This window comes from Halichoeres trimaculatus, unplaced genomic scaffold (assembly GCF_033239565.1).
Source record: "Halichoeres trimaculatus isolate MK-OKI-2021-1 unplaced genomic scaffold, fHalTri1.1 fHalTri1_scaffold_22, whole genome shotgun sequence".
Classification (NCBI taxonomy): domain Eukaryota; kingdom Metazoa; phylum Chordata; class Actinopteri; order Labriformes; family Labridae; genus Halichoeres; species Halichoeres trimaculatus.
The window spans coordinates 24,266,666-24,288,161 of record NW_027437200.1 but is presented as its reverse complement, the minus strand read 5'-3'; the positions used below and the strand labels follow the sequence as shown (position 1 = coordinate 24,288,161).

General features: G+C 36.5%; 2 protein-coding genes across 2 annotated transcripts; both read left to right on the top strand.

The window, feature by feature from the left end:
- Positions 1-4,454: 4,454 nt before the first annotated feature.
- Positions 4,455-19,891, top strand: LOC141784434 (butyrophilin-like protein 10). The gene is made up of 7 exons (XM_074662274.1): positions 4,455-4,494; positions 8,546-8,881; positions 9,043-9,324; positions 18,581-18,700; positions 19,088-19,147; positions 19,354-19,428; positions 19,884-19,891. The coding sequence occupies exons 1-7, from the start codon at positions 4,455-4,457 to the stop codon at positions 19,889-19,891; spliced, it is 921 nt and encodes a 306-aa protein (XP_074518375.1).
- Positions 16,918-18,136, top strand: LOC141784436 (Fc receptor-like A). Its single transcript, XM_074662275.1, has 4 exons — positions 16,918-16,958; positions 17,069-17,326; positions 17,439-17,687; positions 17,850-18,136. The coding sequence occupies exons 2-4, from the start codon at positions 17,176-17,178 to the stop codon at positions 18,134-18,136; spliced, it is 687 nt and encodes a 228-aa protein (XP_074518376.1). The 5' UTR covers positions 16,918-16,958; positions 17,069-17,175.
- Positions 19,892-21,496: the final 1,605 nt, after the last annotated feature.

The following is a 21,496-nucleotide window of genomic DNA, read 5'->3' as shown; positions in this document are numbered from 1 at the left end:
TGAGGTTTTATAGCCTCTGTTTGAATTCAGATGATGGTGAATCAGTAATCAGACTCAGATACAAAGCTCAGGTCTGGAAGCTGAGGCACATACACAGTGAAAGTCACAGTGAAAGAACCACCTGACTACTGGATAAGCTACGGTGTGTGTTTTCAGGTATGTAACTTTTGTTTTTATTTATTTATTTAATTTTTTTAAGGGTAAGAAACAGATTTATGTGCATTAAAAGTACACAACTTTTATACAATGGCAATCTTATTGCTCAGCTTTACTTTGAAAAAATGTATTGTAACACATTGCTTTGGTCAATCAGTTTACTAAATGACTAACATATGTTACTTGTCTGTGTTTTGTTTCAGATGGTTTTTAATGCCAAAAATCTGCATCTTGTTCTGTTGTTGACTATCTTCATATATCAAATGTTTTCATGCTTAGACATATAGTGCCATAACTTGTGAGTAAATATTTCATTTAATTTGACTCTATTCCTTTGAAATGTGAGCACCTTTATGGCTTTAAACAGGGGTGTAAAAGTAACTTAAAACTATTTCCATTCTGCGCTTTCTGTTTATGTACAAACAAAGTTGATCACAGACTTTTAAGTACTTAACAGGTCCCCAATACATTACATACACAAAGCATGTGCAGCCCGCCATGTAGGTTACTAAAACATCAGTAGCAGTGGCCTTCTTCAGAAATCCCCTTCAACATACTGAGTACACATCAAGCTGCTTGCCTTAAAAGAAAACAAAACTAAGATGAACCCTCAGCTGGCACAGATATTTAAAGATTTTTAAAAAATATGTTTTATATTTATTTTTTACATTTGTTTATTTATTTTTACAACAGCTTCAAAATCATTTGTCCAAACAAACTGGGTTCATTGTGTACCATTACATCTCTACAACATAGTCTTGTTGTATAATTTTAAACAACAGTCATTTTGTACAGTAAATTGGCAAACTGAGTATACAAGTGATCTATTGGTTTTCTGCTTTTCAAATTGATTTCAGATGAAATCCTCCTGTTAACGTCAAAATGGGCGTTTAAAGATGTAGGCGTCTACACTGTTTCATTCCTGCATTCTTCTCTTTGAATATTGAGTAAGTTGATGATGAATTCATACTAAACACATTTGAATAGCCATTCTTTAAGAAGAAATGTCCATTTAGACATACTTTTCATCATTTATCAGTTCACTCATCCTTTGTTTGCTTTCATCTTTTAAATTCTTGTGAGAAGTTTTGTTAGGTAATGACAGTAAACAATCAGTTCCCAAAAATGGGAGAAAAAAATTGAAACTGACCTGGTTTACTTCTATAATGTGCTTTGAAAAAGTTAACTATAGTGAACTATCATGGTCAAATTTAATGAAATCCTTTTTGTTTTCTTCTCTCTTTTATTTTTCTTTTGTCTTTTGTTTGAACATTTCCTTCGAGAAGGAAAGAAAATTGCATCTTTGGATTCCGACACGACACGTCTCAAGAAACAATTGAGAAAATCAGTACATAGCAGTGACATTTTGCAGCGAAATAATGCTAACCTGATGGACCTGGCATTCAACACTGTCAAGAAGATACTGGAAAACCAGATAGTGCTTGCAAAACTAGATCTTGAAAGTGTATAAAAAAAGTTAGAGGACTTAAAGGAGGAGCTCCAGAGCTTTGAAAGTGTTACTGAAAAAAATGAAAAATACTTGAATGATAAAAAAAAGCTAATGGATGAAAAATGGAGACTGGAAACAAACATTAAAGAACTGCAGATAATGCTACGAGACACAGAGAACCTGCTACAGAGTTCAACTGAAAAGGAAGGTTTTAAGAGTTTGACAGTAAGCAGGACTAAGTCAGAGGTTAACTTGAGGGAGATAACTGATGAACTAAAGGAGCGAGAGACAGAGATGAAAAGGTTACAGCGTTCATGGCTGCTCATCTTTCTTTGCATTTAAACCACCTTAATGTAACAGTGGCAGGAAGTTTTTATTGTTTTGTTTTCTTCATCATGAAAGAATTGCAGAAAATCTGTGTTCCTACAAATTTGTACCCATTAAATCTTGATACACTGAGGTTTTTTTTCAATAAATGAAATGTAAGAAGATCATTTTAAAGTCTGGAGTTTGTTTGTAGACAATACAAGTTTTACATTGCTGCATTCTGCGACACAAAATAAAAAAAATATGCTTGACTAAAACTGCACGATACCTCATTACTGAATGATCACCGAAGCCAAGATTATTGAAAAGCAAATATTTGAAAGGAGCATGTGTGGAATTGGCTGTTTTATGTCATCAAGCAAGATTGTTTGAAAAATAAAAACTGAAAGTTCAATGTCAATATTCACACTGCTTTAATTTCCTTAAAAATGAATAAATAAATAAGGTATGTATGATCCACAACCATAAGCTTTCAATACAACTGGCAACAAAAATGCAGTTAACACTTTTTAACAAAATATGGGCTAACATGGACAGTAAATTTGCTCTCAAAAGCAAACTATTAAAAAAGGAAAATATCTCCATCTAAAAATGGTAATAAAGAATATTTAATAAAATGCTAATGAGTTTAAAAAAGGCAGTTTCTTCAATTGTGCTGTTTTGCTGTGAGTTGTGCATCCCAATCTTTGCAGAATTAAAAGCAGCAATTCAACAATGTTCCCACATGAAAGCTGATAAAAGAGAATTCATCACCTACATTATTCAGCCAACTTTCACCCACCTTTGAAATGATAATGATGAAGAGGAAGCGGCACATCTGTTCATTTGCCGCCAGTTTTCTCAGCTTCTTTTTGCTATAATAGACTTTCCCCCTCATAGATTTGAGTTGATAAAAAAAGTTTAGCAGCTTCTGCAATAAAACATTTATGACTTGCATGATGCTATTGTGCAACTGTTTCAAGGTAAAATTTCATCATAAGACTTCAATCTAAGATATAAACATGCTCTGTTATCAGTGGAGCACGCCTTTATGAAAGAATTGTTGGGTCAAAGTACTCAGCATATCTTTTACTGACAACTTTGACAACAGCATGTTATTCTAAGGAGCAAGACAACTCTTGGTGAGTAGGCTCCTTAATTCTATCCTTGTATATTTCTGTAAATGTTGATTTCTTACAATAGTTTTACATTATTTTGATGGAATAGCAGGACCATCACAATGTAAAACTTTTTAGTATAAAATTATAATAATTTACTGATGACGGTGACCTTACTGTAAAATATAAATACAGAAAGTTGTTGTAAATGAATTTACAGTGTATCACTGTGAAGGTGTAAAAATACAGTATTTTACTCGTACTCAACTCTGTATTTACAGTACCTGCTCTGTAGAAATACAGGAACTCATTGTGAAAATGTGCAGTAACTTACTGTAGATACAGCGTTTAAAGGAGTACTGTTTAAGCCAATAAACTACATGTTGCCGTGAGTTATACCGGTGTGTATAGTATACCATCTATAATATCCTGTAAGGTTCTAAATATCTGTAAACCATCATTCTAGTGTGTTTTTTAAACATACAGGCCCCTGGCTGTCTAATGTAAAGAGTAGACACCCTGCACCACCTGATGCACAGCAGGATCTCATACCATCTGCATCCCCCCCTTACTCATTTTTACCATTAGCTTACAATTCCCAAAAGTATTCTGGGTATGACTTCTTAGTACACATTCACCTTTTCCCTCCTGTTTAGCAGAGCATCAGCTCACAAGCTTTACCCAGAATACCTTCGTTAACTGCAACATAACAATTATCACAACCGTGAGTAAGGAGGGATCAGGGTGCAGCGGCAGACCACAGACTGAAATCCTTAGCTGAGTACTGTAAATTACTGTAATTGTGAGTATTGACTGATTAAAACAGTATTATACTGTTATTCCAAAATACAGTTCATTACTGTAAGGATTCTGCTGTAAATTCGCATCAAAGGTTTGCAGTGAAGGTATGTAATCTTAAATCACCGTACTTGCAGTTTCTAAAGTTATAGCAGACAAAATATTTAATTTAACTCAGCAGAGATTAGATTACTGATACATTCCCTTACTGTAGCTCTATTATCTCTTTGATTGTTAATTTGTAAAGGCACTTAACAAAAAATGTTTTTCGTTAAACAAACCATGATTGTTATTTTTTAAAAGAACTCTTTCATCTGATAACAACATACCTACTGTTTGTAGGATACCAGGAAATTTCACCCGAAAAAGTGCAGGACAACAGTCATTTCTCTACTGTTATTCTGTACTGGAGGTAACGTACTGTAAATTAAGGACATTAGTAACTTTACTTTAGACAAAAAGCATGACATATCCATTAAACAGTTTCAGTTTAGTGTCATATCACAGTTTTATGCTTGCATTTTATGCATGCATTTCACAATTATACAATTGCCGAATGACAGTAAAGAATGCCACTAATGTGGTTTGTAATTTTTTTTTCAGGATTTGTTTTAAGATCCATAAACATGGATGAAGTTCTTGAAACCCCCAACCAAGGTGCAGGAGGTACAAACTCTTCTTTATTTTAATTTTTCACTCTCTATTCAACATTATTCCATTCATAAAATCTCTTTATAAAGACTGCCTAATTTGGGATAAAATTCATATAAATATATATATATATATATATATATATATATATATATATATATATAGATAGATAGATAGATAGATAGATAGATAGATAGATAGATATCTTAAATCTTAAGGTTCTCACTGACTAAGTGTTTTTTGTCTGTTTTTACTGGTTTCAGGTGATTTGTTCGAAACATCCCTTCCTTCTTGCCTCATGGTTGCTCTTATAATCAGCGGGTTAAATGTGGTTTGCCTGCTTTGCTATTTCTTCTATCAAAGAAAACGTAAGTCTGAAATGTGTTTTACTCTTCATTGAATGCCATATTATCACCATCAAACGTCTGTCATTGTTGGATATGGAATAGGTAAAATAACTATTGGTTAAAACCTTAGAGCTCATTTATCAGTGTTAGTGATCGTTTAAGTTTAGATTAACTAACCTAAAAGTTTTAGTACCTAGTTATGGCATCCCATAAATATTATAGCAAAAGTCATTTTAGAAAATGCATTTATCCATTAGTACATCTATTCACATGTTGTACAATTTTATTAACTTTTTCATTGGAATCTCACACCTTGGTATTTTTTTTTTTGCATTTCTTTTTTAGGTCAGAAGAAAAAACAAGCACAACTCCAAGAAGACAACGATGCTATAGTAAACATTGTGAGTGAATCAACAGCGATGAAGACAGAACTTGAGCAGCTCAGAGATGACACCAGAATATATCTGCAGGAGGCTGAGAAAGAGCACAGGTCTGTTGAAGAGTTAATACGTCGAGTTGAGGTAGAAGAGACTGGAGACAAAACAGAGGCATACATAGAAAAGAAAAAGAATCTATTTGAAATTAAATGGACATGGGAGCAGAAAATTAAACAATTCAAGAAACAGCTTCTTGTCATAGACAAAATACTGCAGACTGCAGGTGGGCTGATTTCTAGGGTAAGAAAACATTTCCAAAGAAACTCTGATGAGTCCGAAGACGCCAGAGAGAGTTCAGCTTTTCTTCCTAATTGAAACCCCTTCTGAATAAACAAGTCTTCACTGTAACACATTGCTTTAAATTTACAAGGAAACTGTTATGTCCTGTAAGAAAAAGAATAATTGTAAAATAATGATAAAATACTGAAAACCCTGCTGCCAGTATTTTCCTGTCATTTTACAACAAAGTAATCTTTGTTGTGATGGTGTTGTGTAACCCTGGATGAAGAGGGAACACAGTGGACATGAGACCCTGCTGAACATTGAGATGTTACACTGGTGGCTCTGCACGGTGCATGGACAGGCTGTCTGTGCTCTGTGGCATGACTTGCTGTGCTTCGTGTAGACCTGCTGTCAATGTAGGTGTGTTAAATGTTCAAAATGCTAATAAGTGAGATGTGTTGATAGGCCAAAGTTAACATGAAGTCTAATAAAAAAAATGTTCTTTTTCAGTTGATTTTAAGTTATCATTAATGGGACAGCATTGTAATTGAAGCACAGATGGCCTGTCCATGCAGTGTCACACACCACTGCACAGCAGGGTCTCATACCCACTGTGTTTCCTCCTCACTTATGGTTACTGAACACCATCACAACAGAAAAGACTTCGCTGTAAAATAACAGTAAAAGCAGAATTGCCAGTATTTTACTGTTATATATACAATGTCATACTGTGAAAATAAATTACAGCACTGTAAAATAGCTGGAAATTAATTGCCATTCCTACTGCCAGTATTTTGCTGTTAATGTACAGTGTGCTTTTACCTCTTTCCTCTTACCGTTTTCAACACGGATGTAACATTTTCTCTTTTGCTCATCTAAGGAACTATTGCCTATTTCAGACTTTATAAAAAGTGAAATGATAACTAGTTACTCACTAATCTCCAAATCACAAGTTAATTTAAAGTACACTATCTGTCAGATCATTTCAATATTTCCGACTGCAATGTGTAAAAAATTAAATGAAGTTTGTGTTAGTGTGCTGTCTTTATGGTGATGTTCAATTTTTCTCCATCAAGGTCATAACACTAAAATTACAGACTTCATTTTAGTGTTTGTGTGCTATTCTTGATTAATTTCAGTAAAAAATACCAGTGTTCTGGCTGAAATTTGGATTCTAAACTGTGAGTTCAGTTTGAAATTCCTCACTCTAAATGGTGAAGCAGAAAGAACCCACTGAGAAGAAAAGAGTTTGAATTGGATCACTTTGTGGTACTGCTTATTTTATTGTTTTTAATGAAAACAAATCTGTTAAGCACTGCTTGTATATATGTACTGTATATAATGTGTCTGCATGCATGTGTGTTGAGCAGTAAAAGGATAATACAATTTTAATCAATGTGTGCCTTATTCTGTCATTGTGTAACAACTGCTGGAGCAAAAGTGCTTTTTAAATTGATTTGAAACGTGAATAAAGGTCAAGAAATGGAATAAAGGAAATTGTAATGTGCAATATCAGATAAATTCAGAGATGGAGTGAGGACTAGTTTTACGTGAATATTGTTTTGATTTTGTATTTTTTTTAATAAATGGAGAAATACCAGACAAGATAAGCAGCAAGCAGCATAAAACAATGATTTGTATTTAGATTTAGAGAGTATAGAAATATAGAAAGTCTTTGAAGATAAAATCTTATCATTATGTTTTCACACACAGCAAAATGTAGAAAAGCTTTGACCAGAATACCCTTAGTGGACAGTGACACTGGTGCTAGTGGATGATGGATGATGGATGAACAGAGGAGTTGGTATAGCATAACTTCAGGAAAAAGGGCATTTGTTGTTTGCTTTTTTCAAAAGATACAGTTTGATTTTTTTTCCCTGAAAACTTCCCAAAAGCGTTATCAAAACCACTTTTGAGAGCCATGGAACCAGCAGTTGGCTGGTTGTTACCCAACCACGCACAAAAGGAGTAACTATATCCTTTTATGATTAGGCTCAAAGTTCACACCATATAAATAAAGATCATTGTCCACACAGCTTTACTTATCAGACAACCGTCGCACAGACGTCTTCTTAATGGTAAGCTTAAGTCATTAAATATTCAATATGAGAAATGAATAATTTTCAGGAAAATATTTTTATTTAATGAGGCTAATTGATGCTATTTATCACTGCTTGTGACTTTCAGCTAATCAGAATGACATAAATGCAGCAGTTTGCCAAAGTTGCTGCAGTTTTAGTTGATATGAGTACAACTGTCGATAGTAATGCTCGATAGTCAGTAACATTCACAATTCCACAATTGTTATGATACATATAAAAAAAAATGAAATAGAGATCTTTGAAAATTAAAATGAGTTCCCTTACTTCACTTTTTAAATCTACTTTGACGAAGGTGAAGTGCTGTAAAGAAAGCAGTTTCTGTGCCACTGTCGGTATATAACTAATCCATCACAAAAAGAAAACATAGATATTTAGCCATCCACCTCCTGAAACCCCTTGTTGGATAGTGCTAAACAAGTTCATGTTATCTCAAATCACAAAATCAGTCTTCTGTGGGTTTGGCCTCTACTTTAATGGCTGTCAGTAGTCTCTCTGGGCAAGACGCGCTGTCACTCCATGGTCTGTTTTATAATCCTAACTTTACAAGAGATGGCCTCCAACTGAAAGAATGAAAGTATGAAGTGTTTTGAAATTAGATATACTCATTTTAAATTTGATAGACGTACTCACCTTTGTCATTACCTCTTTGTTTAACAGAACTCTTTGAATGTTGTTAACCTAGGACACTTTTAAATTTATTTTTTTGTTGTGGTTTTTTATTACTTGTTCTTGCTGTTGAGGGTGCTGTGGATGATGATGATGTTTTTCCTTGTACTTTTTATCAGAGCTCCAGGATGCTTTGGCTTAGAGATGGAGCCTTCCAGAAAGCTCTTTTTATCCAGGAGCTTGTTGTCCTGCTCCTTGTTCTTTGTACTGAAGGTAAAAATAGTATATATGTATTCTGAGGCCTAATGTGCTTTCACTTGAAGGGTATAAAACTCTATCCATCTGCTCTCAGGTCAGCATACACGTACAGCCCTCCCTATAGTGGCATTGGTCGGTGAAGATGTCCTCCTGCCGTGTCGGCTGGAATCTGCATCCGATCCTGTTTCTATGATTGTTGAATGGGGCAGACCTGACCTGAAACCCAGATTTGTCCATGTGTGGCATGAAGGTAAAGACCTTCTGTCAAACCAAAACCCGTCTTACAGAAACAGGACACTGCTGTCTGTCGACAAACTGAAGCTTGGAGACCTCTCACTGACCCTGTTTAAAGTCATACTGTCTGACAGTGGAACGTACAGATGCTTCACTCCCCAGCTGAACAGAGAATCTACGGTCAAACTTATTGTTGGTAAGCGTGCTCCGTCTTTCTGTCAAAATCCAAACTCCTGTTTTACACTCATCTTTATTTTAACTGACCCCTGCTCATGCTGTTGGTCATGTCTGTAGCAGTGATAACAGAAAACTTCAGGATCACTATACTGTGAGTGTGATTTTCCCTCCTGTGCCCAGGTGCCGTTTCCCTACCTTCCATTTCAGGAATCAGCATAAATAACAACAATGAAGTTCTGCAGTGTGAGTCTAAAGGCTGGTATCCAGAGCCTGAGGTGTTTTGGTTGGACGGTGAGGGAAACCTTCTTACTGCTAGACCTACAGAGAGTCTGAAAGGTCCTGATGGTCTCTTCACTGTTAGCAGCAAATTGACTGTAGAGAAGACAAAAAGGGGCAGCTTCACCTGTAGAGTCCACCAGCAGAGCATCAACCAGACCACAGAGACCATCATTCAGATCACAGGTTATCCTTTTTTTTGTTTGTTTCAGAGATACATTTATTCATATCTTTAAGAATTCCAACTAAAAACTATTTTTTTGCAGGATTAAATGACTTGGATGAATGCTCCTCAAGTTCTGCCGCTCATATCAGCATTACCTTAGTTGTCATCTTCATCTGTGCTCTGGCTGTCTTCTTAGCAGTGTGGAAATCCAAACAGAACAAAAGAGGTTGGTGGTGAAAAACTTTCATCAATTTAAAAAATGTTATTTTCAAATCTTTTACAGTAAATCAGTGACTTCGTATTAAACACCTTTTCCTGCTTTTACATTGCTACAGGGACCACGATGAACCTTGAGCATGAAAATGAAGACCAGAGAACCAAAGAAGACCAAAGAAAGAAATTACTGACAAACATGGAACACAAAGAAGACACAGAGGACAAAAATAAAGAACTCAAAGAGCAGTTACAGAGGGAAGAGCAGAGAAAGAAAGACTTTGAACTATTAGTTCATCAGACATTGAAGACACTAACACAGGGACTGGAGAAAGTGACTGAGGGACTGAAGAATCATGCCAAAGAAATGGAAAGAAAGAAAACTGAAACTGAGGAGCAGGTTGAGTCAGTCGAGAGAGAAACAAAAACTGATAAAGCAAAAGGATTTATTGAACTAAGAGAAATCATATTTGGACATATAGCAGATGAACGAAAAATGAACCTTGAGGCCCTGTTACTGTATACAGAGGAATTACAAGTAAAAGCAAATAAGGTACTAAAGGAAATGAACATGGAAGCATCAAACAACCAGGAGACCAGAGACGACAAAGACCACTGAGCAAATAGCCAGAGAAAGCTTACATTGGTTTGACATGACATCTAATGTCTGTTTTTTAACCCCTGTATATGTGTATTATAAAATAAAAGACACATAACTCAAAAAACCTTTTAAGGACTCAAAATGAGCCTTTAAAAAAAAAAAAAAAAAAAAAAAAAAAAAACATTTTTGTATAATAATTGTATGTTTTAAATGAGTGTCATTTTCTTTCAAAATCTCTGAATATCTGTCAGAGAAATTAGTTCAGTAACTGCTGTTTTCTAATAAATTATAGATTAACAATACCTGGATTAATGATGAAAGTTATACTTATTCATTTTCATTACCCTTTAAATATATTTAGCGTGTTCAATGGCAAGGTTTCCTACTATCCTACCTTGTTAAATTTTCAGTTGCCAACCCACTGTATAGTGTTGGTTTGAACTCCAAAGGTGTTCAGGGTATGATATATAGGGAGTAACAAAATTTGAACCCAGGATAAAAGAGGGAAGGAATGAAGTATATGTTGAAGGAAAATATTTTTTAACAAAATAAAATGAACAACGTATAGCAAGCTCCCTTTGAAAACGGGACTACTAACTAAATAGGAGCCGAACTCCAGAAGCAATGTTAATAAGATAAAAAAAAAAAAAAAAAAGTTGAAGGCTGAACCACTCTTTCAGTAGAAAGAGAAAAATAAAGAACTCATCACAAGACCCAAGCTGACCAGGGACCCCTATAGGTAAGACCCTACTATTGACAGGTATCTCTCACAACCCCACTTCAAAATGACAGAATGGTCAAGTTTCAAAGAAAACAGGTTTAGTTTGGGGTTTTCTCAATTATCTTTCCACATGCCCAGCGTCACAACAACTGCTTCTACTAATTTCACATCAGTCTGACATTTTTCATTCAACCATCTTGGAGAAAAGCTTTAAACCGGAATTCCTACATTTTTTTTGAAAACAGATTTTGTCTCACCTCTGACTGACAGCCAGCTCTCTGGTGATTCCTTCAAAGAAGCTGCACTTGTAAAATCCTTCATCAGATTCAGAAACTCTGCTGATAGTCAGATCTTCTTTTAATCCAGTATCAAGAGAGCTGCCACCTTTGAAGAATTCAGCTGCTAGGTTTTCTTTTCTACATTCCAGAGACGCATCATCCAGAATCATGTCACAAACTAGACAAGATAAAGAGACACTGGTCTGGGCAAATATTTGACTTTATATCACAATGTTCCTCCTATAGATTAAAGGTTTGACCTACTTAAACATGCACATACAAATTTTCAGATGAGATATTGGAAAAGTTCTTCCTAATTTTCTGATGGTGTCACATATGTATTCATATACCTTTATTTAAGAACCATAACACGGTAACAAAATGTGTAAGATGATGTGCTTGAATATAAATAAATAAATAAATAAATAAAAATAAATAATAATAAATGTGCTTTTTATTTATTTTTATTTATTGTTTTTACCAATGATTGTTATGTTGACATTGTTGCTTCTTTCCCCATCTTTATTTTCACACCTGTATTCTCTAGTGTGAGATGCATAGAATAGAATAGAATAGAAAAGAATAGAATAGAATAGAATAGAATAGAATAGAATAGAAAATACTTTATTTATCCCCGAGGGGAAATTCAGGAGTCACCGCAGCATTTAAGAAAACAAAAGTAAGAAAGAGTATAGAAAGTGCAAAAATGTCCATAAGAAATTAGATGACGACATCCCGTCCACCACTCGTCCACCACTCTCCAGCCCAGCCAGTCTCCACCTCCACAGGGTCCAGGACCGAGCCTCCCCAGCAGTCTGTTCAGTCTCTGTCTCCTGGATCCTGTCTGCTCACAGCAGGCGAAGCTCCTCCGATGTGTCGCGGCGTCCGATGTGTCGCGGCGTCCGATGTCAGCTCCGTCAGCCATGTCCGTGAACAGCACGATGCCGCTGGATTAGCACGGCTTGCTAATCCATCCCCCGAAGCGAGATCCCACGTTTCCAACAACGATGGATGGAAGGACAGGTCCACGTCGTCACCTCCCAGCTCACATCCGAGAACCAGCACGTCGTCCTCACCTCCTCCTCCTCAGCTCGAGGGAAATCATCAAGCCTTACACTAGTTAGCATTGACATGCTACAGGCTGCTAACAGCTAATTTCACATGTAAACAATGCAGCCATGGTTACATGTAGGATCTCCAGACAAACACAGGAGAAAAGTAGTAAAAAATACCGCCGAAGCCACAAAAAGTTTGGTGTCCGTGACCGACAATGAACCATACAAAGTGATGATCCACTCCAAATACAAAGATGACGAAAAAGAGACGAAGAAATTACAAGAAACGGACAAAGACGAGAGAGCTGCTGCAACAGGCAGCTACTTGGGTAGCGCCTAGCAACCGAAAGTCATAGGCAGTAGAGACAGTGATTGAGCTTCTTGATTTTTCCCATTTGGTAGCATTTTCTTTCAGCTTTTTCATCACTTTCCATTCAGAGGTGAAACCCAGTCCCTCACAATCTATCTGAATAAATTCATACTCAAAAATCTGCAGTCTGCTCGGATCAAGAAGTAGAAAACCGTGGCAAAGAGAGAAAGAGGATTTACAATCCTTTTATTCTGCAAAATTTGACAAATACTGCTGCAATTCCTCCCAGACTGAAGTGCTCGCAGGATTTAATCACATAGGCAGATTGATCACTAACTGTCTTTCCATAAACCTATATCAGTTTAAAGTGTGATGCACATTGCAGTAATTTTTAATGATACTAAGAAGAGTGCACAACAAGCTGGTATTTTAAAAGCTACTTTTAATTTTTTGTTCTCCGGAAAGACATTCAATATACCAATCCCCAAGATACCCCAGGCGGGCACAATACGATATAAAAACGATCACAATATGGAACATGACATTCCACTCAATTGACCACTAAACAACTGAGAGACAAATAACCAAAGTACTTCCGCAGATGGGTGCAGAGGGTGCTGACATCCGTGTCTGACTACTGACAGTTAGCTGAACATCAGACGCAAATACAATAAAATCATAAGGTTAGGTCCCTCCCCTCATTGTCAGTTTAGAGAGACAATGTTAAGCTTGTTCTGTAGACAAAATGTAGTGTAGGCTGGAGACAATCAGATACGTTGTTGGCTCCAACAACACAGAGAAATAAGTTTCACAGATTGAACAGCAAATACAAAGACTGATGAACAGGTGTTGTTCAAACTTTTTTTTTATTTATCTGATTATTGCCAAGTGTCTAGATAGTTGTGTCTGGAAATGCTCTTCAACGAGTGTCTATCTGGATTATTTTGAAATTTGTCTTACACAGTCCTCCTGAAAATGCTCAGTACAGATATGGAGCTGTCTCTGTGATAAAGTTTTGATGGTTGGTGCAGCCATAAAGCTTGTTATTCAACAGAACCTGCTGTAATCTCAGTCTGAAAAAAAAAACATCAAAATAGCCTTTACCCTCATATCTTCAGAAAATAATATTTTATTTTTATTTTATTTTGCTGGCCATGGCATGTCCTAACTAAACAGCTGTTGAATGATGATACATTCATGGTGTTGGAAGTATAGGATTATTATATGATCAGAAACAGCAACAATAGACTCATGATGCAAATGATCTGGCAGTGTCAGGAATCCCTTTGTATTATGATTCAAAGTGAATTGTCAGAGAATTGCATTTTAGTAGATTGTAAACCTACAAGCAAAGAGCAGAGCACACAGTAAGCTACAAACAGACCATCTCTAATAATAGAATAGAATAGAATAGAATAGAAAATACTTTATTTATCCCCGAGGGGAAATTCAGGAGTCACAGCAGCATTTAAGAAAACAAAAGTAAGAAAGAGTATAGAAAGTGCAAAAATGTCCATAAGAAATTAGATGACAACATCCCGTCCACCACTCGTCCACCACTCTCCAGCCCAGCCAGTCTCCACCTCCACAGGGTCCAGGACTGAGCCTTCCCAGCAGTGTGTTCAGTCTCTGTCTCCTGGATCCTGTCTGCTCACAGCAGGCGAAGCTCCTCCGATGTGTCGCGGCGTCCGATGTCAGCTCCGTCAGCCATGTCCGTGAACATCACGATGCCGCTGGAAGATCCCACGTTTCCAACAACGATGGATGGAAGGACAGGTCCACGTCGTCACCTCCCAGCTCACATCCGAGAACCAGCACGTCGTCCTCACCTCCTCCTCCTCAGCTCGAGGGAAATCATCAAGCCCTACACTAGTTAGCATTGACATGCTGCAGGCTGCTAACAGCTAATTTCGCATGTAAACAATGCAGCCATGGTTACATGTAGGATCTCCAGACAAACACAGGAGAAAAGTAGTAAAAATATTACTGAAGACACAAAAAGTTTGGTGTCCACGACCAACAATGAACCATACAAAGTGATGATCCACTCCAAATACAAAGATGACAAAAAAGAGACGAAAAAATTACAAGAAACGGACAAAGAAGAGAGAGCTGCTGCAACAGGCAGCTACTTGGGTAGCGCCAATAAGCAGGAGGGAGTCCAATTCTGCCCTCTGCTGGAGTTCACTGGTTTGTCAAACAGCCTTCCCCAGGGTCACAAAGATCGGAGAACAGCAGCCTGACCAATCACCCATGGCTACCATCCACGATATTAAAAGTGAAATTGTAACATCAGAGAGAATGGAAATAGGAATGAATAATGTGCAGCATGTTTAAATGCATGACCATTTACCTGTCATACTAAAACTCTAAAGTACCCGTTTTGTTTGTCCTACGCTTTGATAAACTCAGATGTTGTTTATCAGTCATATTCATTCTTTATTTGCAAAACACACAACTACCCAACACACACTGTTTTCATGAACTAGAGGATACTGGAAAATCAGGAAGAGCAACTCAAGCTGGAACATGAGGATGTTAGGATTGATATGGAGGGTAGGGCAGCTGGTTTTATTATATCTGGGTTCAAAGTACTCAAAGTTTCATCTGAGGACTTTGGTCAAATGATTCTGTGTCAAACGTTAATTGACACAGTCTTTTCTTGACAGGTAGCTGCACTATTGTTAACTTACTGGTGTAGGGAAGTCATGCCTCCAGTGGAAGAAAAAGGGAATTTTATTGTACACACAGATAGATTTTGCTTTTGGACTTAGAAGATTACAGCCCACGTCTCTTGGCCCTCTAGATTTAATGGTTGTTTGACTTTTCTACCTTTTCTGAAGGTGATGATTTGAAATGAATCAAATTACTAAGCACATTTGACTTAACCAAGTTATGTCAGTCCAACGTAAAACAGTTATCTGAACAAACTGTTTGTGTGTGTTCTTAGGACTTACTGCATTCAATAAGTTCAAGTTGATATGGTACACAAAAAAACATTGGAAACCTCAACTAAAAATATTGATTTTGATTAATTTAAAAAAATTACATTACGTCAGCTGATTGAAAATTCCCTTTTTACGGTGTACCAAGATGTGTTTGTTCTTAGGAATTAATGGAGACTGTGTCTTCTTGTTCAGCCTACTTTTCTTTGTTCTACACAACTTTTCTACTGGATACATAGAGATGAGTCAATGTATTAAGTTATGAAGCGCCATTATTTAAAGCAAAACAGCAAGCACACTTTGCAATCTCAGCTTGTACCATAGTTTAGTAGCCAGCTATATTTAGCGCTAGTCTCAGCCCGGTGCTCTGAAACATGTTTGTAACTTGTAATTACGGTGACTTCTTTTTGAATTTTACCAGAAGGGTTACAGGTGCTTATCTATTACGTGGAGCAAACGTTACCTGGCTCTTCATTTGGCAGAAAATTGATGTACTCACAACAGTGGGTGCAAGTGCTCATGGGAAATAAAGTATTATTATTATTATTATTATTATTATTATTATTATTATTATTATTAATAATAATAATAATAATAATAATAATAATAATAATAATAATAAATCAGATTTATATAATGCTTTTAAAGATACTGAAAGATTCCTTACAGAAAAGAACTTCATCCCAGAGAAACACTAGCTTTCCCAGATAGCCCTCACAGCCCCTTTAAGTTGGGGTGTAGTGTCCAAGCAAAACCTTATTGGTTCGTATCAGCAGTTTGTGTCTGCTTTTTCTTCTTCTTCTTTTTGTTTTGTTTTTTTCTTTTTTTAAAGAGAAACTAATCTGCAATGTATGCCTCAGGGGAGTGTTTCATAAGAAATGACACCAGTGCTTCTTTAATTTAGAAAAAAAAATCAACACAGGAAGAGGAAGTTCTCAAGTGCTCTGCACATTGTGTGGCTTTGAGTCTGTCTTTGACTCAGGCAGTCAGCACCAAGACGCCATGGAGGTTGAAGCTTCTTGCGCCAGACTTTGTGAGTAGTCCCTGTTACAATATTTTTATCCTTGGTGAGTAAAATAAATTACTGTGCACATTTATAAAACTGTGTATTTCCTCCTGCTGCGCAATGATGATAATTGCAGACTTATGTTACCTCCCACATAAAAATAAACTTATTCAGCAGGAACTTAACTGTATGCACTTCATATTTTTCCATCAGTTACTTACCTCAGTTCGGACAGGTTTCCTAAAAAGAGAGCATATTAGAGTCTTGTAATTTGTGACACTTATCAGTATTCTAAATCTCTAAACATAAATGACAGCAACATCAAGTTTCAGTTGAATTCATTATTCTTAAAGGGGGGATTTCTGACGAGTAGTTTCAGCGATTGCATCACATGTAAATATGAGTAAAGAAGAGGCCTATTCAAAAAATAAAATTGATTCACATGTACTTACTATTTTATCTTTTCAGGGTTGAATGTGTTGCTATTGCTTGGCCTTGCTAATCAATGCTATCCTCAAACTTCCGGTAAGTTGCAGTTTTAACAGGAAAGAAACAGATTACAGGACAGTTTCCAGTCATAGTAGATTGTGTGTAAACTAAGTCAAGTTGGTTTATTTCACTATTTGTCAATGCAGATGCAGCTATTCGAATTATTCCATCCAAACTACAGTTCTTTGAATATGAGCCCATCTCCTTTACATGTGAGGGGTTGAATTCCCTAGCTGGATGGAGAGTAAGGAGCATGAATGAAACCATTCAAAAATGCTCAAATGACACAATGACATTAACCGTTACCTGCACCATTGAGTTTGCCTACGAACCAGACAGTGGGGAGTACTGGTGTGAAGGAGAAGGAGGAAGTAAAAGCAACATAGTCTACATCTCTGTGACATGTATGTTGATTGTTTTGTACAATACAATCTTACAACAGATTCAGGTTAGAAAATGTACCTTTACTCCAATCCTCTGAGCTTTTCTGTTTCGTTTTTGTTCTTTATTGTTCAGCTGGGTCAGTGATCCTTGAGAGTCCTGTTTTCCCACTGAGAGGGGGGGATTCTTTGACTCTACACTGTAAAACCAGATTCCAGGATTCTACAAACTTTACAGCTGATTTCTATAGAAACGGTGTCTTACTGAAGAGCAGCAATACAGGACACATGACTATTGGGAGTGTTAACAAGTCTGACGAAGGACTCTACAAGTGTGAAATTGCTCCTGATGGAATGTCACCGGAGAGCTGGGTGGTTGTCAGAGGTAAATGCAAAAGAGTATCCTTCTGTACTTTAATCTGATTTGTCTGACTTGGCACTTTGAGACTCTAAATGTGCATCACTTGCATGCTTTCAGGCAAAAACATGCTTAAGAAGCTTTGAGAAATATTGTGTTCTAACATTAAATTTCAATGGCATTTGTTAGGCCGTGATGTGATCATGGAGAGTCCTGTTGTTCCTGTGATAGAGGGAGAAGCAGTAACGCTTCGTTGCAGAAAGCGGAACTCTCCTTACCTCAGGGCTGATTTCTATAAAGACGGTATGCTCATCAGCAGCAGTTCTGCAGGGGAGATGACTATTCCCAGTGTTTCTAAGTCCGACAAAGGACTTTACAAGTGCTATATCTCTGGCTCTGGAGAATCAGCTGAGAGACACCTGGTGGTCAAAGGTGAGACAAATTCTCAAAAACTAAGACTTTTTCTTACATTCTAGTCAATCATGTCAAACTTAAAGATTATTTTAGGTATTCAAAAGTGTTTGTAAGGACTGTCATATTATACACAGTCAAAGCTGGTAATGCAGTGTTTCCCCCACCTCCCAAATATAATGGTGGGGGAAACACTGTATGGTACAAGTCAAAATTGTCATTTAGCAGTTGTAAAGTAGTTGTAGTATTCCTTTTTAATATGAATCAGTTAGAATTGGGAGAAAAATACTGATCCAATGATGTGGAAGCTCCAAGTGAAAAAAGCGAATTTCAAAGAAATGTATCCTGCTAGGTATAACTGAAATCACACAGGCATGTGGAATCGTTCCACTAGATCAACTCATACAGAAAAGGTTGGGTTGAAATAGCATTAAACAGCTAATAAACCTGTATACACTGCTTTACAATGTAAAACTTCTTATGTCCTTTTGTTACAGCCATTCCAGCAGCATCTGACAAAGGAATTAATTCCTCCCACCTTTACTACACCCTGCTATGGCCGTCTGTCACTATTATATTGGTTCTGGAGCTGCTCTTGATTGGACTACTTTACTGGAAAAAACATTTAGGTAAAATAAAGAAATAATAATAATTAAAAAAAAAAAAAACTTGTGATGCTATCATACAACTATGACCTTTGTGACCTCTTGCTCATTTCTGAATGAACCCTGACTATAAACAAAGAGAATATGTTAAAAATACAATTTTCTTTTCTACGTTGTTTTTTGATCCTAAGCTCTCTAAAATGTTTCACCCCTGACTAAGAAATAATTAGACAACACCTGCATCTGAATAGAATTGTTTAAAAATAAACAATGTTCAGCTCTGTGAATAACTGTATAGCCTAACTCATATGCAATGATCTAGACTGTTTTCTTTTTAATCTACTTGTGCACGTACTGTGTATCTGCCTACCATCTTCACAAATACAGCCTAAAATTAACTGTTTGTTTCAGTCATGCTCACATTAAAGATGAATGACCCCAACAAACACCTACAGACCATGGTAAAAGAAGGTAAGAAAAAGAAAGGTAAATTCAATGCACTTTGTGGTTAAAAAAAAAAAGAAGTTAAAAAAAAAAAAAAGGTATTAACTGCATTTAAAGTTCCACTACAATAATAGCAGATGAGATACTGGAAATATGTTCCTATGTGGTTGTAAATGAAATGATGAGAACCAACATACTCATACTTCACATCATTAAAGTGAGTCTTGTTTTAGATGCAGGTTATGCCGCAGATGACTCAAGCCTCTGTTTTGAGTCAAACCAAAGCACCAAACCACAGACAGATAAAGGTAAGATGGGTTTCTAAAAACCCTTAGGCTGCAGTTCTTAACAGCATGGCTTAATAAAGCCTCAAGATATCTGGTCAAACTGACATGATGTCTGATGGTTTACACACTGCACCTCTGAGCAGCTTGTGGGTTCCTTGCTGAATAGCTGGGGTGCACATCTAAGCTTACAACAGGCTAAAAATTGAATTTACCAGAGTATTGCTGCATTTGGTGAGCAAACAAAAAGCTGAAAAATGTTGTGTTTTATCCCTAGTCTTGAGCTTTACAGTGACAGGACTTCTCACACCAATGGAAGATCCAGCTTTGGAAGATCTGGATTCCCGATATGTCAAGAAATCAAGAAATTGGATGTTACAATAGCTGTGTAAAGTGATTTACAAAATTTACAGACTTACCCCTAAGAGATTGACTGAAGTATGAAAATGCCCTTACGCTGAGTCTTGTGTGTTTGACAGATGTGTGAGGAAGAAATGCCTTACTGAAGAAAACAGAGAAACCACCTGGGCTGATGTGCACCAGTTACTGAAGCTTCCACTGGAGAAACAGTACATTTAACTAAGTGTACAAGATAATAAGTTAAATATGCCTTTTATAAATTAGAATTATTTACAAGAGTGATTTGTTTTGATTGTGTTTTCAAATGGATTAAATTGAAACAGTTTGTTTTGAGATTTTCCCAAGGTAATACCCTCCAGGTCACTGGTGTGTCTGTGTGATTGCTCCGGTGTTTATATACCTATATAATGTTTTGAGAATTAATATTACACCTTAACAAAACAAATTGACATTTGCCCAAAATGCCTAGCCTTGACTTAGTGCATTGTGCCTATCCAGCACATGAGCATAGATGGCTATACATCATATACTAATGTACGGACATGTCTTAAAATGGAAAGAGCCTGATCTTAACCAGTCCAATAGAAAAAAAAATCTTAGTTTTACAAGAGACATCAACTGGCATTAGGGCGGGGGGTTCTTTAAATGACATTTCAGGAAACTAGAATAGGATTAAGGGCTAGCTTTAGAAAAACAGCAAGCTTATCCTACCAACCTAAGCTGAAATCTTAGCTTAAAAACATCTTAGTGCAGACAACAGCATCTCTGGAAGTAAAAATTTATAGAGCTTGAAAAAATGTAGGTAGAAGTTGGAACATTTTCAATAAACAAAAAACAAAAAAAAATGTATATGTTTGAAGATATGAGCCATCAAAATCTTAGAATTAAAGCGTTGTTAGGAGCCACAGTGTCTGCCAAGCTAACTCTCTGGCTTTGCTGATAGGCTTAACCTTAAAAAATATATCTAACATTACATTTAACCCCGTGTATATTTCTCATCGCCATATTGAGAGAACATAAATGTTGCATTTCAGCAATTGTTAAGCTAGGCAAATATTTCATCAAGCAACAAAAAGACAGATTGCCTTTAAAGTTCTGCTCTTCATTTCGTGACAAAATGGACAATTCCAGTAAAGTAAGGTCATTAGTTTAGTAGCTAGGATTAAATTCTAGCAAGCTTAATTTACAAGTTACCAGAAAAAAAGAAGGCTAGAATTTGAGAAGACAGCTAGCTTATCCTACCTTGGCTGGCATTGACTCACCTTTCATGTTGTGTTCTTCTTGATTGGAGGCTGAAGTTCAGAAATGTCCCAGTGAAATGGAAAAAATGCTCACAGTTGTTCATTTTTATAAATATACTGTCAGCTTATCAGCCCAACCTAGTAGAGTATCCTTTGTACATTTCTCTTCAAGCAATACAAAAATAGATTTAGCATTAAAGTTCTGCTCTGCATTCTGTCACAAAGTGAATACTTCCAGAAAAGCATGGTCATTAGTTTGGTAGCTGGGATTTAATTATAGCAACTAAATTATTTGATCATGGGAAGTGGAAACACAAGGTGATCAAGAAAAGGAAGGCTAGCATTTAGAAGACAGCTAGCTTATCCTACCTTGGCTGGCATTGACTCACCTTTCATGTTGTGTTCTTCTTGATTGGAGACTGAAGTTCAGAAATGTCCCAGTGAAATGGAAAAAATGCTCACAGCTGTTCACTTTATGTGGCTGAAAACGG

What these genes read in the sequence shown, in the direction of transcription:
- LOC141784434 (XM_074662274.1), top strand. Translation starts at nt 4,455, where the DNA reads ATGGATGAAGTTCTTGAAACCCCCAACCAAGGTGCAGGAG. An exon ending in TTACTGGAAAAAACATTTAG is followed by an intron (nt 18,701 to 19,087) that starts GTAAAATAAAGA and finishes TGTTTGTTTCAG; the next exon opens with TCATGCTCACATTAAAGATG. An exon ending in ACAGACCATGGTAAAAGAAG is followed by an intron (nt 19,148 to 19,353) that starts GTAAGAAAAAGA and finishes GTCTTGTTTTAG; the next exon opens with ATGCAGGTTATGCCGCAGAT.
- LOC141784436 (XM_074662275.1), top strand. Translation starts at nt 17,176, where the DNA reads ATGAATGAAACCATTCAAAAATGCTCAAATGACACAATGACATTAACC. An exon ending in AGTCTACATCTCTGTGACAT is followed by an intron (nt 17,327 to 17,438) that starts GTATGTTGATTG and finishes TTTATTGTTCAG; the next exon opens with CTGGGTCAGTGATCCTTGAG. An exon ending in GAGCTGGGTGGTTGTCAGAG is followed by an intron (nt 17,688 to 17,849) that starts GTAAATGCAAAA and finishes GGCATTTGTTAG; the next exon opens with GCCGTGATGTGATCATGGAG.